We start from the raw sequence: 15,483 nt of genomic DNA on the forward strand, positions 1-15,483 counted from the left end.
AGGTAGTCATACCATATAATCTCAGAATCGACCATAGGGGATCTCTCTCTCTCTCTTTCTTTCTCTCTCTCTTTCCCTTCCTCCCTTCCCAGGTTCCGATGCCTCTTCCAGCTCTCCTCCCCTTCTCTCCTGAACCACTGAGGCAAGACATTTCTTTTATGTCCCACAAGAGCAAATTGCATGGTATTTCAGTCTGCTGAAATAAGTCTTTCATTAGCGCTGCAGATGACTATGATTAAAATTACTACAGCAACAGGGGCACAGCAGTGATCATAAATGTAGGTGTATAGACCCTTTCAACAATAAAAACAAAAACAATGCTTGAACATTCTATTTGGGCCCCAGTCTACTTCCTCTGCATTAAGATAACATATGGAATGTTAAAACGGAAGTCTTGTGGGGCCAACTATGATGCTGATAATGGAACTCTCTTGAAAGGGTCTATATGCTCCCACTAATCCATAAATCCATTACTATAATCTGCTTTCCTCATTTTTTTTTTTTTTTTTTTACTTTATTTCTAAATGTAAGCCTACCTTATTTCTATTATAATTCATACAATTAAATGCATGTAATGTATAAGGAAATAAAATGCACAGCTTTAATTGGCAGTGTACTGTACTCACAGTATCATAAAGCATTTTACAAGCACATGAAGCAGATCCCTGCATTTGCTATTTTCCTCCATGTTTCCCTGTTAATTCCAGTAATGTAAAGTGATGCGGCTGAACTCACACCAGGCCAGACATGCTCTGGCTCTTCGATAAGATCTGCTTAAATCAGGTCAGTGCAGATGCAGTCATGCTTATATGACACATCAGTTGGATGCTGCCCCCTCTGATAACACGTGCAGTTACTGCTCTTATATGGTCTTTCTTACTGGGACAATGACCAAACTTGACAATGCTTGATTTACGTGTGCCGTGCTGGCGTGTATGAGAAGAGAAAGGCGAGAGACTCGTGTTGAGCAGTCAGAGTTAAAATTGCAGCTAAAGTGGGTCACGTGCCACTCTTTGCTACTTACAAGGATGCTTACTTGTATCTGATGTCAAACAGAGCATAATCCTTAAGTCCTGGATTAAATGCTGGGACTTTCACTGCTGTTTTGGCATAACTCTGCTGCCACCATATGTCAAGTCTGGGCTGTCTGGAGGGACTGCGGAGCGCTAGCTAAAAAACACTGACTGCAGCAATGCAGAGAGCAGCTGGGTGATGTGGGGACCCAAATAAATTCTTACGTTATTATTCTCCACCGGCCCAAACTTTTCAGCTCACCCACACAAATAACCATGAGAGGAGAAAAGATGACCACAGCAGAAGCAGCCAGACAAATGCAGTATGAAAGCTCTGTGCGTGACAGGCCAAGGAGAAATTAATTCAGTGCCTAAGGTGGTCTAGATGGTCCACATTAGGCAGACGTTCAGCACACACAGAGGCCGTATTAATTGTCCTGTCAAAGCTCAAAAGTGAGGGCAATCAAAAGTAATTGAACAGCCAATTTACAGCCATGAGGGGACAATTGGTCCTGACACAGAGTTTGGGCATGGCAGACCCTCTGCTTTGGGAGTGAGCTAAACAGAAAACACAGCAGTAGTGCTCCATAAGACTGATAAGAGATCAGCTCATCAAATCACTGGTAAATACATATGCTTAAACCATATCAACATCAACAGACAGACAAACAACTATATTTCTCCACTAGTCAGAAAAATGTATTTGGCTGAATATGTGGAGACCACATCGAGCAAACGTGACTCCAAATATAAAATATTGAAACCACATTCAGTATAAAATATACAAGACAACCTGTTGGGGTGGGTGGGTGGGTGTGTGTGTGTGTGTAATTTCCAAAGAGAGGATCTGCGCCTTTGACGGTGGCTATTGTCTTTGTCAGTGCGTAGGCTCCAATACACGTAATAAGAACAAAAATCAAGGAAGGAGCTCGCTCTTCAAAAATGTCTTCAAAAACGTGATTTATTGGCTCACCAGACTATACAGGTAAACTTCGACAATGTGAAGCACGCTGGATTTTTTACATGGGCACATTGTCTCCTGGAGGACTCAATGAAGACTTTGACCTGACTTGTTTTTTATAAACATGGACATTTGAGTGTGACTAATATTAATGTCTCTCCTGTAATATGCACTTGTAAGGTGATGCAGTATGTGAGTGTTGATAATGTTTTGCTTCTGGAATGGATGATGGAATGAAAATGTAGTTAGTCTCTGGTGCATGTTAATTGATTGCTAATTGAGTGTTTGGTCAAGTATACTGTGATTGGTCCATTTGAATCCTGTTAATGATGTCATGTTCTTTATATGCTGTGAACTCTGATTGCTGGGAATTTGCACTGAGGATGGGGTCACCCGAAACGTTTGCACTTGCACTTTAGTTTACCTGTATAGTCTGGTGAGCCAATAAATCATGTTTTAATGTGAAACTCTCTTTTTGAAGACATTTTTGAAGAGCAAGCTCCTTCCTTGATTTTGTTCTTATAACGTGTGTGTGAAATGCAAATGCAACTTTGTGATGCTTGACAATCTGTAGTCTGTAGGGCACTACCCTGATGCAACCACCCCAGCTCCTTTGAAATCTAGCCCTCAATCCACTGCTCTGCCACATGCCCACAGGAGACCAAACAAACCTCTGATTATTGTGAATCCCATGGAAGGTTTTAAAAAGGGACCAGGAAGGGTGGCTGCACTGCAGCTCATCTCCAGCTTGTTGACATAATGCATGCAGTTTTATCCCTAGTTAGGATCTGGGACACCCTGTTCTTTAAACGGCACCACGGTATGTACCTCGCCATCTGTGCAGAGGATGTGATGTGCATGGAACTAATACTGGTAAAGTCCCACCCAAATACAGTACACGCACCTGCGCTGTGCACTTTGAGAATGTTGTTTTCAGGAGAATTAATGGAGATTAACATTGGTCAGTGCAGATGCTGAAGGACATCAAACAAGGCATCTAACCTCAACACTGTCCATGCTGAAATAAAATCTGGAAAAGTTTCTGCGTGTGGCGCCTGGCATTTGAAGATAGATGTAAAACACAGTGGTCAGTTCTTGTGCAGGCTTGACAGGCATAGCCTTACTGACTCTTACAGGGCTTTTCTATTTGAGATGGAAATAGAACCCAAACAGTGCTGGTAAACTATTTACGATCGTGTTTTGGCAGGAAAAAGGCTTTTCTGTGTCTCTTTCCATTCCGTCATTCAGCGACCAAACTTGCACAACTTCATTACAGCAAACCTCTGAGGAACTGGAAGAGACAGTGAAACAGTCCGAATTGATGGGTGAGTATTTTGTCTGTGTTTTATACGGAATGTGTGCAACTATAGCAAAGTGTAGGGAAGGTTTAACACCATCAGAAGATTTCACAAGTATATTGACAGAGAAATGTTTCACAAGGTATAGGGCCAGGGTCCTGAATCACGTGGGCGTCCATGCAGGACTGGGCTCTGTGACTTCCCTGCTGGACAGAAGGGGGGCGGTGGAGGTGCTGGGCTGCTGTGTGAGGGGGACTCTGTTTTAAAAAGCGGTCAGTGCAGAGCACAATTATAATGCTCCCTCTAAACCATCAGTCAGGAGTGCCATTTACGACCTGCCCACCACTTAGCCTGATGCAAATACCAACATGCCAGATTACCAAACACCATCAGACATGAGAGTGCTTTTGAAAGAAGGCATGTCAGGAGATACTTTTTAAAAGGCCTTTATAAGGCCACAATATTCTTTTATCATCTCTATCACATGTGTTATATTCCACGATATCTTTATTACACAACAGATAACAACAATAAGGAAGAACCAGAATAACTTGTTTTCTAAACTCTCTCTCTCTCATTATATATATATATATATATATATATAAAGTGGCAAGTGGCAATGCAGGGCACTAATGTTTAAACTACACATTAGTGAAGCCTACACCATGGAGTGCCTCAAATGGAATCCGAGGCCTCCTGACCCTGATTCTTGGAGCTCCAAATGGCTGGAGAGAAAGGGATGGGCAGGAAGGAAGCTGGCAAGGGGGAACACAGAGGAGACTAATTGGTATTCTACGACCACAGGAGCCTTGCCTCGACAAACACACACACACACACACACACACACACACAGGTCACTACTGTAAAGTGTACTCAAGAGTCAACTGTTTGACCCTGTTTTTGGTTTTGTTTTATGTTTTGTGTTTGACATTTCAGAAGTTGCAACAAGATGTGCTCTGACCTTTTGACCGGCTACTAGGGAGAAGCAAAAATAGTTCTGTGATTCATTTCAGCTCCATGAACATGGGGATATAGACTGCCGCGACATATTGGATTGTTCTTGTTGTAGTCTGAATCATGATGCTTTTCATGATGCACATTGGTCAATAAACAGTTTAAAGAGAAATGAGTGTTTACTTTCCATAAAGTTTCTGGTAAAAGTAAAAGGAGTTTGGGAATACATGTTGTGTAAGGATTTGTGGGTCTATCATTGCTGTTTAGCTCATATTACACAAAAGCACACAGTTCAGTGGCAATGATCATGATCATTACTGTATGTTCTAGATGCCCTAAATCACCAGGAGTTCATCCAGAGCCTATTTAAAACTATCTAAAGTCCAAAGGACAACTGTCTTTTGTGTACTTACACTCCTTTTGTCACCTTTGTGAGGCTCCACGATATGCTTTCAAAGATTAACCAACAATGGCCAAGCGCCTGATCCTCCTAACCTCCAACCACGCAGGGATTGTGCCAGATGACTCCGACTGCTTGCTGTGCTGATGGACAAAACAAAGTCTCCACTTTGGCTTATCCGAGGAGAAACAATGCTGGCTGCAGAGTAATATCTACCCAGCATGCTTTCCTCACATTCCTCTATGTAAACTCCAGCCAATTAACAGTAATACAAGCACTATTGAAACAGACTGAACACACACTTTATCTATCAGCAGAAGGAACAATAAAGACGCTAAAAGATCTGTGGATGACTGGTGCATGGATGGTGTCTATGGATCTTGGCAATACAGAGAAAGATGCATGTGCTATTGAGATAATGTGGAACATGTCGGGATGTATGCATGCACGTGTGTGTGTATATGTGTATGTGGGTATGTATGTATAGATGTGTGTATGTGTGCATAGGATACATGTACATGTATGTACATGTATGGATATGTGTGGTGGGATATGTGTTTACACATATTTCTACATCAGTCATATGTATAATTACTAGCCATCTTATTTATATATCATATTTTTACTACACCATATTTATTTATGTATTTATTTATTAATAATTAATTAATTAAACATTCTAGATGCTGATGGTGTTTTTTATGTCTGTTTTTATGGTGGTCCTATGCAATGTACTTTTGTATACACTGCACTTCCTGAAGTGTTTTTTGGAATGACAATAAAAAGAAACTTGAATCTTGATACCAAGTTGTGCAGAACTGATAATCCTGTATCATTATAGTGAGTACAGGTAGGTGGCGTTCTGTAAAGGCTAACACAGCAGGCAGAGCTTTCATACGGTATCTCTCAGGCTATTTGCCTCACAGGAGATACAAAGATGGCAATTGGACAAAATGACCCTGGAAATATCCACTGATGGTTCACTATACAGGGGATCTGCACTTTGGAGCTCACTCTCAGTCTCCAGCAGGAAGGATGTCTTACACATATCCTCATCCTCGACCTACACAAACCTGAGCCATGGTGGAGGGTTATCACAGCCTTCGCTGAGCTCATAATGGCCACTTTCTGCCCAACATGCACACATATTACTAATTGTGCAATACCAGAGCAGCCTAGGGCAGATACACCCAGAGCAGATGCCTGAGCGCTGCGTGTGCGACGGCAAGTTTCTCTGTTTTCACTTCGGCGCCTTTAACACTCAGAGCTTATAGGGGACAAAACAGGAGCAATGCTGCACCCCAAAAGTGGAGCAGCAACTGGTAGCACTGGTCCAATTTTTGCTGCCTGCCGCGAGAGGTAATACAGAAAAAATACACTGAAAATGGCTTTTAGATCATCCAAAACAAACATACAAACACATTCATATTAAAATAAATTTCAACTGAAGCACAAGCATACCATAGGCATATAAGTGAGGCTAACTTCCTCTATTTTAAGGCAATTTGACCCCAAACTACCATGTAAAGAAGTAATATACAGTAGGCCTACAATCCAAAATAAAGGCTGAAACATGAAAAGTATCTATAAGAACAGGCCTCTCTACTGGAGAGAGCTGGGAATGTAGCAAGCTAGGCCGACCACTGGATAACACTAATACAATTAGATGGATTTTCTGCTTGTGCTCCGCATTGGTTCAAGGGCAGCACCAGGCAGGATCAGCCATGCGGGATGCCCAGCAGAGTTCACACGCTCCTTGGGATCAGAAATCAAATGAGCACACATGGATGGAGCTCGCTTCTTATCGAGTAAAGATATGTTTACACAATATGTGCTACTGAACAGAACTGCGATTGACATACCAGGGAAACTTCAAGTCTCTGTGAATATTTTTTTTATTGAAACAAAGCAATAAAAAGCATGTTTCTTCATTAAATGTCAGTAGTTACAGTTGGTGCTCCAACCTGTTAAAGCAGTTTCTCTGTTGACTTCAAAGCCTCAAAGCAGCTTCAAATTACGACAAACTGTTGACCGACACGGCACCCACCCTCATACGGTGACTCGGCTGATGCGGGCCTCTTACACCATAGCCCAGTGATAGGTGAAACTCCAGCCCCATCTTAACCGCCTGCCAGAGCGGGGCTCTCCAATGGCTCCGATCTGAGTGAAAAATCGCCCCAAACGGACAGCGGAGGGACCAGCTGCTGACAATATCTCCTGGCCTCCTCACATTCCGCCTAAGCTACTTACACATAGTACAACCGCAACCACTCCAAACCAGATTATGCTTAAAATGAGATGTCGCTCCTGTCCCTAGCTGGCTCCACTATACGCTTCCTGATTCACCATCCAATTTTGGCTCACAAACATGCAGTTGGACTGGGTTAAGCCAACTCCCACCAGCGCTGAAGGCAAACGGATGCTCATTTTTAATATGCAAAGGGCAGCCCAGTCCAGTAGGATATTGACTGTGAGCGATTAGGACTCCTCTGGGCCGTGTCCAGGTTGGTCTTAATGGTGTGTATTAGACTTTTTCTACTTTTCTAGAGGGGAATGCGTGGCTTGTTGGGACCAAATGTGAAGACATGGTGACTAAACCAGCTGTTCGCTGACCTCCTAATCCTAAGCGAACTGCGGAAGATCTGTCTGTTGGTCTGAGGCCATAGACATCTCTTGGCTCTTACATTTCAGTCTTCAGTCAAAATAGCATTGCTATGACACTTTCAGTTGGCAAACTGAGCCTGTCTCAAAAACACTGGAGCATACAGTATAAACAAAGGGAATGCCCAAAGTCTTTGTTGTACAGCAAGCCAGAACAAATCAAAGATATCAAGGGAAACTAGAAAATGTAATTTCGAGGAAATTACCAGTGCATGAAAATATAAACATACTGTATATTAACATAAAATGCAAAACAAACTTTTATTTGGAAACAGATGGCAGGAGTCATAGTTGATAACAACTGACAGTTGAAATGGCTGAACAGTTAAATAGTTGAGTAGTTTAAGTAGTTAAATTATTTAATAGTGAATTATTATTGTAGTGAGGACATTTATTTTGAAACAGTTGTGGGCAGAGGAAATAGTTGAACATATATAGTTGAGTATATAGTTTAAAAGTGAAATGTAGATGGATGTTGATAGACAGAAGTTGATACAGGTGCAATCAGTTTAACTGGCTTTTTGATGGGGCCTAGTTTAGCAGCTGGAAGTTGATACAGATGCAAATCAAGTTAATTAGCCCATTGTGATGTCATAGTGCCAATGCAAAGTCTATGGGGAAAAATAAGCTTGTTTTTTTATTAATATCTCAAAAAGTATAAAGTTTACAAAAGTGAAAAATACATTCCTCAAGTGTCCTTTTCAAGACCATTACAAAGTTTGAACAAAGTTTCTACGTTAAACGGTTAAAGCTGAATTAGACGCAGAAATTTGGTGGGAAGAATAACTAGAAAATGTAATTTTCAAACTTTTATTTGGAAACAGTTGGCAGGAGTCATAGTTGATAACAACGGACAGTTGAAATGTCTGAACAGTTAAACAGTTGAGTAGATTAAATAGCTAAATTATTTAATAGTGAATTATTGTAGTGAGGACATTTATTTTGAAACAGTTGTGGGCAGAGGAAATAGGAACAGAATCTGTAGTCTTAAGAGAGCCAGATTGTATGCTTTGTAAGCCTGAGACAGAGTATATAGTTTAAAAGTTGAATTTTGATAGTGTAATGGATGTTGATAGACAGAAAGTTGAATGGATGTTGATAGGCAGATTGTTTAATGGATGTTGGTGGATAGTTTAATGGGTGGATGAGTGAATGGTTTGAAGAGGATAAATGGATAGAAAGTTGGATGGAATGTGCCTTATATCCTTGTAGAATGGAGAGACACAGAGAGAGTTGGCCTAGTTGAGCAAAAAGCAGTTGATACAGGTGCAATCAGTTTAACTGGCCCTTTGTGATGTCATCAGCCCAATGTTAAGTCTATGGGGGAAAATAAGCTTGTTTATTTATTAATATCTCAAAAAGTATAAAGTTTACAAAAGTGAAAAATACATTCCCCAGGTGTCCTTTTCAAGACCCATGTTACAAAGTTTGAACGAAGTTTCTACGTTAAACGGTTAAAGCTGAATTAGACGCAGAAATTTGGTGGCAAGAATAATAACTAGAAATGCAATTCCAAAGAATTACCAGTGCATGAAAATGCAAAAGTTGTGATGTGAAATATCATGTATAGTTAAAATAGATAATACAGAGATGGTTACTACGGTGATGCTAGGATAGACATGGTGGTTGCATAGCTTAATAAAAGTTGATAGTTTAACTCATTGAATTATCATCATAGAATTCCCAAAATCACATATAAGGTGTGTTAGAGTGTCTAGTTTCGTAATTAAAAAAAAAAGCTAAAAACTTAATATTACGTTTTTGGCACTCAACGCATGGGAAGGAAAAACTTAATATTACGTTTTTGGTAGTGCTGTCAAACGATTAAAATGTTTAATCATGATTAATCGCTGAATTCCTATAGTTAATCACGATTAATCACATATTTTATCACATAATTAAAATTCTATTAATTTGCATTTCTGAACTTTCCAGGAGTCCATGTTAACAATATAAAGCAATTATTGTGTATCTTGATCAGGATTCAAATGAAAGCAAAGCAAGTTACTTCATTAACTTAACTTTAAGACGTAGGTCTATTTGATTATTTCAAATCAAATTTCAAAAGATGTGCAGCAGACCTGAGGCAACACAATATAAATATAGCTAATAAAGGGCATAACAAACATAAAATACTATATTCATTATCTTTGAGTTCAGTTGAAAATAAGGAACTTTTCGACATGAGTGCACTGCCATTTTATAGGCCTACAGTCTATGGAGCACTGTCACTTGCCACACACATCAGCCCCGAAGTTTTTCACACGCAAACACTGGATGAACAATGGATTTTATGGAGCAGCGTCAACCAAATAACTGAATCGTGATTTACACGGCGGCAAAGTGTGATGCTGGTGTGCAGAGTTGTATTGAAAAGAATGGAATCTAATGTACAGTAAATGAATGTCGAAAGCAGAGTGCATCGCACTCATGTCGGCATCGGTGTCCACAGCGATTTAAAACACCATTCAGCTGACCAGGAGTTCAGAACTGCGTTGGTGTTTATTGTATGAATCTACTCTTTGGCCGGCTCGTAAGCCCAAACAAGTGTGTGCAGCATGCCTTTACGTAGCCTACTAAAGGCGCATCATCATAAAGATAGACATTTAATCTGCATCACGCCCCATTTTAGCGGAAAACAAGTTAACATATCATTGATTCTAATGGGAAAGACAGATAGCCTAATCACACCTTGACGTTACATCTAGTTATTAATTTACAGGCCATTCAATCATTTTACTAACACAGCAGTTATAAAGAATTATGTGTATGTAACTTGCTCATGTCGAAACGATGTAGGCTACATTACAACCCTTTCAGCACGTACTAGCAACACTTACCATATCCCATGTAAAACAGTTAGCTTGCTAGCTAGCTAACTGTGGAACTTCAGTATAACAGGCATAGCCAATTATCTCACCTAGTTGTAGAAAAAAAGGCTATGTTCATATTACAAGTGATAGAATGAATGTGTGACTTATGTTTAGTTGATGTTATGACATGTAAAGTTAAGCTTGCCGAACTTAGTTATAGTCAGCCACGGGCAGTTTGACTGTGCCTACATTCGTGACACTCCTGTTAGTAGGCTAAACTGGAAAGAGCAAAAAATAGGAACATAATGGTCACATTAATCCCATAAACACACAGATAACTCTTACACCAACCTTATTTTGTGCCTTTTATTCACGTTTGTTTCAAGATTTAGTAAGTATAACCCCTTTTCGCTACCCACTTCTTTGCAGCACAGGTTTCCATTATCCAAACAGCTCCCTTTCCCCTAAAAGGGGGCGTGTACATGCAGCACGGTCTAGCTAGATCCAGTGTGGTGTTGTGGTTGTTCTAACGTTACTAGTTGTTGCAACAGCTTGTGAAAAAACTACAAAGTTTGTTACACCAAAAAGAACGTTAATCTCACAATAAAAAAATTGACGCCGTTAAAATAGGTTTACGCTAACGCTGTTAATAACGCGTTTAACTGACATCACTAGTTTTTGGCACTCAATGAGTTAAAAGTAGACCGTTTAAAAGTTGAATGTAGATAGTTTAAAAGTTGTTGATAGACAGCTAGTTTAATAGATAGTTAGTTTAATGATAGTTTAAGAGTAGACTGTTTAAAAGTTTAATAGATAGATAGTTTAATGATAGTTTAAGAGTAGACTGTTTAAAAGTTTAATAGATAGATAGTTTAATGATAGTTTAAGAGTAGACTGTCCGTTTGAAGACCTACGTTACAAAGTTTGAACAAAGTTTCTAAGTTAAACTGTTCAAGAGAAATTGCGTATGGAAAAAGTGGTAAGCGGAATAATAATAATAATAATAAGAAGAAGAAGTTGTTGCCTAGGAAGAACAGTACAGTGCATTTTCATGCACTGTAATAATAATAATAATAATAATAATAATAATAATAATAAGAAGAAGAAGAAGAAGAAGAAGAAGAAGAAGAAGAAGAAGAAGAAGAAGAAGACGACTTCGGATAACAGAACAGTGCATTTTCATGCACTGTAATGACTGCGACAAGTTAACTACAGACGAAAACGTCAGTACAGAAGCCATATACCTACATACCTGAGGAAACATTAATGGGGTAACATTAAAGTTAACAAAACAAAAACAAAAACAAACAAAAACTTTAATATTCAATCAGCAGAAAACCAGAAAGGAAATATCATCAAAGTGGAACTGGGAAATCAGAGACAAAGCATGTTGATCTCTCATTATAAAAGCAAAGACAAGCTGATCAGGCAAGATCAGACTCTGACTGATCGACATGGAGGTCACATTTCCATTACAAAGCAAAGGGCACACGTCCCTATGAATAGCAATGGAGCTGAGCATGCACACCCGGAGCTTATACCCACCAGTTCACATTTGAATAAAATATCATCAAAAATCACTTCATTTCAAAATGAATTGTTTATCTGTGTATACTGCACGCAGTGCAACAGAGTACAACAAAATGCACTATACTTTTCCACTAAATAAAGACTCTTTCATGACTCGTTTGATCTGTCAGCTTCTGCTTCAAAATAACTTTCTCAAATTAAAATTCCCTTCTCTACCTTCTTTTGAGAGCAGGAACAAAAGGCATTCATACCAAAGGCCTTTTCTTTTACACAATCAACGTTCTAAACTTGTGGCTAAATATAGTTGCCTCTTTAACTGCGCAGCATAAGGGACAGATCATGTGCAATTATCTGTAAGTACCATAATGTGGACCTTTTTTGCTTGATGGCGATAAACCATGTTTATAGAGCATGGTCAAATGATACAACCCTCGCCCAACGGCCATGTACCCACACAGCAACAGATCCAGGACCATTTCAATGGGTATGGATGGTCACTACAGATGTGTTGGCTGAATGAAAGGCATGGATATCACAGTTGTGAGGAGGAGACGTACTGTAGGCCTACACATCTATTTTCATCGTCTGCACAAACCACATATTCTATGGAGCCTGATCCCTTAAAGCTTTATGATGTCTGTACTAAATTGCACTTTATTTTGGAAAAATAAAACTTATTTAATTGGGCATTTTATTCAGTTTACCATTAACCAACATGACCTATGCCACTTAACTGGATGTGTTACAAGTTTTCAGTGAACTCTGCCTACAAACACAGTCGATCTTGGTGTTATTGCTCAGCTATTGTGAATAATTAATGGGGTGAGTTGGACAACACTGCCATTCTTTCATTGGCTCATTATTTTGGGTATTGGGAACTGGAACAGAGCCTCTGACCCACTCTGCTTTACTTCCCCTCCACTTGCACGTTTAAATGCCCTGGCGCCTTCTGATTCCCTGATAAAAAGCTGATAAAATGGTAAATGAGAACATTGTTTTCCTCCCTAGACTAGTCTCTCACTGGCAGTGTGTTTTGGTTAGGGAGAGAGAGACACGGTGTGTGTGTGTGAGAGCATATTTGTATGTGTGTGTGTGTGTGTGTGTGTGTGTGTGTATGTGTGTGCATACCAAAGTATACATCTCAGAATGTGTTTCTGTCTGCTATGTCCATATTTCTGAGTTCCTCTTCCAAGCAGCCAGACTGGTGAATAATTCCCATAACCAGTTATGTGGGTAGAATGAGCCGTTTAAATGTGAGGATGTGGCTGTCCAGCCTAGGCCTCTCACATCTTTACACAGCTCACTGGCTCTGAATTAGAACATTAACATGCAAATCCACAAAAGGATTGTTTCCGACATATTTGAGACAAACTCATACCCCCAATTAGGAGCGATTAAGGATGACTACTGAAAAGAAAAGTGACACAGAAAGCTTCCTGTAACTATTTTGGAGAAATCAGCAGCCCGCACTATATCAGATGTTATGTATAGAAAACAAGATCATGGTGATCAGAACGTCTCCAATGTTGGTGATCATAAAGCCTCCAATGGTGGTCATGGTGATCATAAAGCCTCCAATGCTGTTTTATCAGTTTCATTGTGCCTTTAGTGCACATGAAAACTCTTTCTTGTATTCTAACAGTGCCATTAGGCTACATGATGATCAATAGAACAATAACCAATAGATCAAGAAAAGATATCAATACTCTAATGCCAGTGTGAAATATTCAGCATGGGTACAATAATGAAATGCAATCATACATTTAAAAAGTCATTTTTGCTTGTTTTTGTGTACACTGTAACTTCAGACAACACGCTAGCCCTATAAGTTAAGGCTATAGGCCTATTCGTATAGGGAAAACCTGATGATTACGAAAATGTAGAAGGTAGACTTAAAGTTTGTGACAACATGAAACTGAACACATTACGCTGAAGTGGATAGGCCCTACGAGTTGGTGGTTTAACACTACCGCTATTAGACTACAACAAACAGCTCCGTCTCCAATTATGCCCTACTGATTTAGTCAACTTGAATATTTACCAACATAAACAAACAACACATTTCAATAACATTTTAAGAGCACTATAGTCTAGTGGTAAGGGTTAAAGTGAACAGCTCTTAATACACGTAGTAGATGCCTACATGGCGACGACCCTCTGAACGAGATGGAACGAAGCCGTTATTTTAAATTCATTATTAGGCTACTCTGTATCCGCTCCTGACTGACGATACCTCAGAGGCGATGCGAAACACTGTGTCACGTATAGCACCAATAGGCTATATAGCATAACAACAGCATGAGTTACTCCATGACACCTATTTCCGATCTTATCACATGTGAAAACAACATAATGATCGTATATATAGCAGACGCCTGCTTTTTCCACAAGCACATTCTTGAATAGACAGACTTACCTTCCATATCCAGGCCATACTCAATGATCAACGTAGAGCCGAAGATGCTGGGCAGATTCTTTATCGCAACAGCCGAAAATACGGCCTGGTCTTTGTTACTCTGCTCTTATTCATAAGCGCCACGCGTTTCTGATGTTATCTTGTTAATCATAACGGTAAATATTGTGCGTTCCGCTATTCATGTCTTCTTTCCTTAGCAGAGATCCTGGTTGACGTTTACAGCTACTGGCTGATGGGAGCTGAAGCCCCGCCTCCTGAGTCATGTGACATCTTGATTCTTGATTCTGGCTGGGAGCCTCTGACAGACCAGCGGAGTAGCAGCTCAGGGACCCAATAATGCACACACCTGGTAGGCTATTCACTAATGCAATTTAGTTGACTCATCTGCAAGATAACACAGTTATTATTTAATTGTAAAGTAGTACTTGTTTAGAATTGTTAGAATTTTTGATCATTATTACAAACATGAATGACACATATTTCATCTTCTAATATGAATTCTAAAGACCAGAGATATGTTTCATAGTCTAGGCCTACATGGAACATAGGCCTATTTACTTATTATCAATGTTGTACAACACAAGCCCACTGCATCTTGATGATCCATCAGATTTGAACAAGCAATCGTTGTTTATACCTGTTCTGAAACTTCAAACAATAGGAATGGAAAATATCACGGTTTGGAAAATGTTTTTTTTTTGTTTTGTTGTGAGTGTATTACTCATAGTGGCGTGCCCAAGATTTCTGAAACAGTGCACATAATTAAATGCACAAAACTCATAAATTAAGTGCTGAGATAACTTTCTGGCAATCAATATTGTGAGGAAATGGAAATTTGGTGAAATGTCAGATACCCTAGTCGATATCATTTAGCATTTCTTTGTGTTGTTTAGTAGATACACTGCCCTGCTGAATGATAAATCAACTTGCCTTTTTGCACTGGGTTCATTTGAACATGAATTTTAAGGACTTGTTCTCGAGTGTTGTGCATCAGCGTGTGAAAGGGACTCCAGTTCCAGCAGCACTGCATTCATTAACACACCTGAAATAACTAACCTTGCAGATTACCTTCCCTTTGGCACAGCGTGTTCATAGCAAACAATGCAAATTGAATGAGGGGGTTTGCATGCGAAATATCAACAGAGCTAGAGGCTGAATTTATATACAATGCAAGAGCCAATTCTGCTGAACAACATGTGCCTGCCAGTCAAGATAGGAAGCCTGGTGTTTTTGCAACATATAGGATGACTGCATTTACTGATAGGATGAAATATCGTCTCAACATCCCACTGAACTCTGGGACTTTGGGAGTTTTATCCACATGGAAAAGAAACTGTCTTTTCAAACAGCACACATTTGTCTTGGATGTATAGCATTGGCTTCATTCCATAGAGTCATCTTAGACACCTTAGTGACCTGAAAACCTGCAGTAACATA

General features: G+C 39.6%; 1 protein-coding gene across 2 annotated transcripts in view; it reads right to left on the bottom strand.

The window, feature by feature from the left end:
* Positions 1-14,272, bottom strand: part of st6galnac3 (ST6 (alpha-N-acetyl-neuraminyl-2,3-beta-galactosyl-1,3)-N-acetylgalactosaminide alpha-2,6-sialyltransferase 3) — a 66,882-nt gene extending 52,610 nt beyond the window's left edge. For both annotated transcript variants that reach the window (XM_042086708.1, XM_042086698.1), the window contains exon 1: positions 14,047-14,272. In XM_042086708.1, coding sequence (XP_041942642.1) covers positions 14,047-14,064 — 18 coding nt within the window. In that variant the 5' untranslated portion in view covers positions 14,065-14,272. The remainder of the gene's footprint in view (positions 1-14,046) is intronic.
* Between the last annotated feature and the right edge of the window lie 1,211 nt (positions 14,273-15,483).

The sequence above is a fragment of the Alosa sapidissima genome, chromosome 1 (genome assembly GCF_018492685.1).
Source record: "Alosa sapidissima isolate fAloSap1 chromosome 1, fAloSap1.pri, whole genome shotgun sequence".
Lineage (NCBI taxonomy): Eukaryota > Metazoa > Chordata > Actinopteri > Clupeiformes > Clupeidae > Alosa > Alosa sapidissima.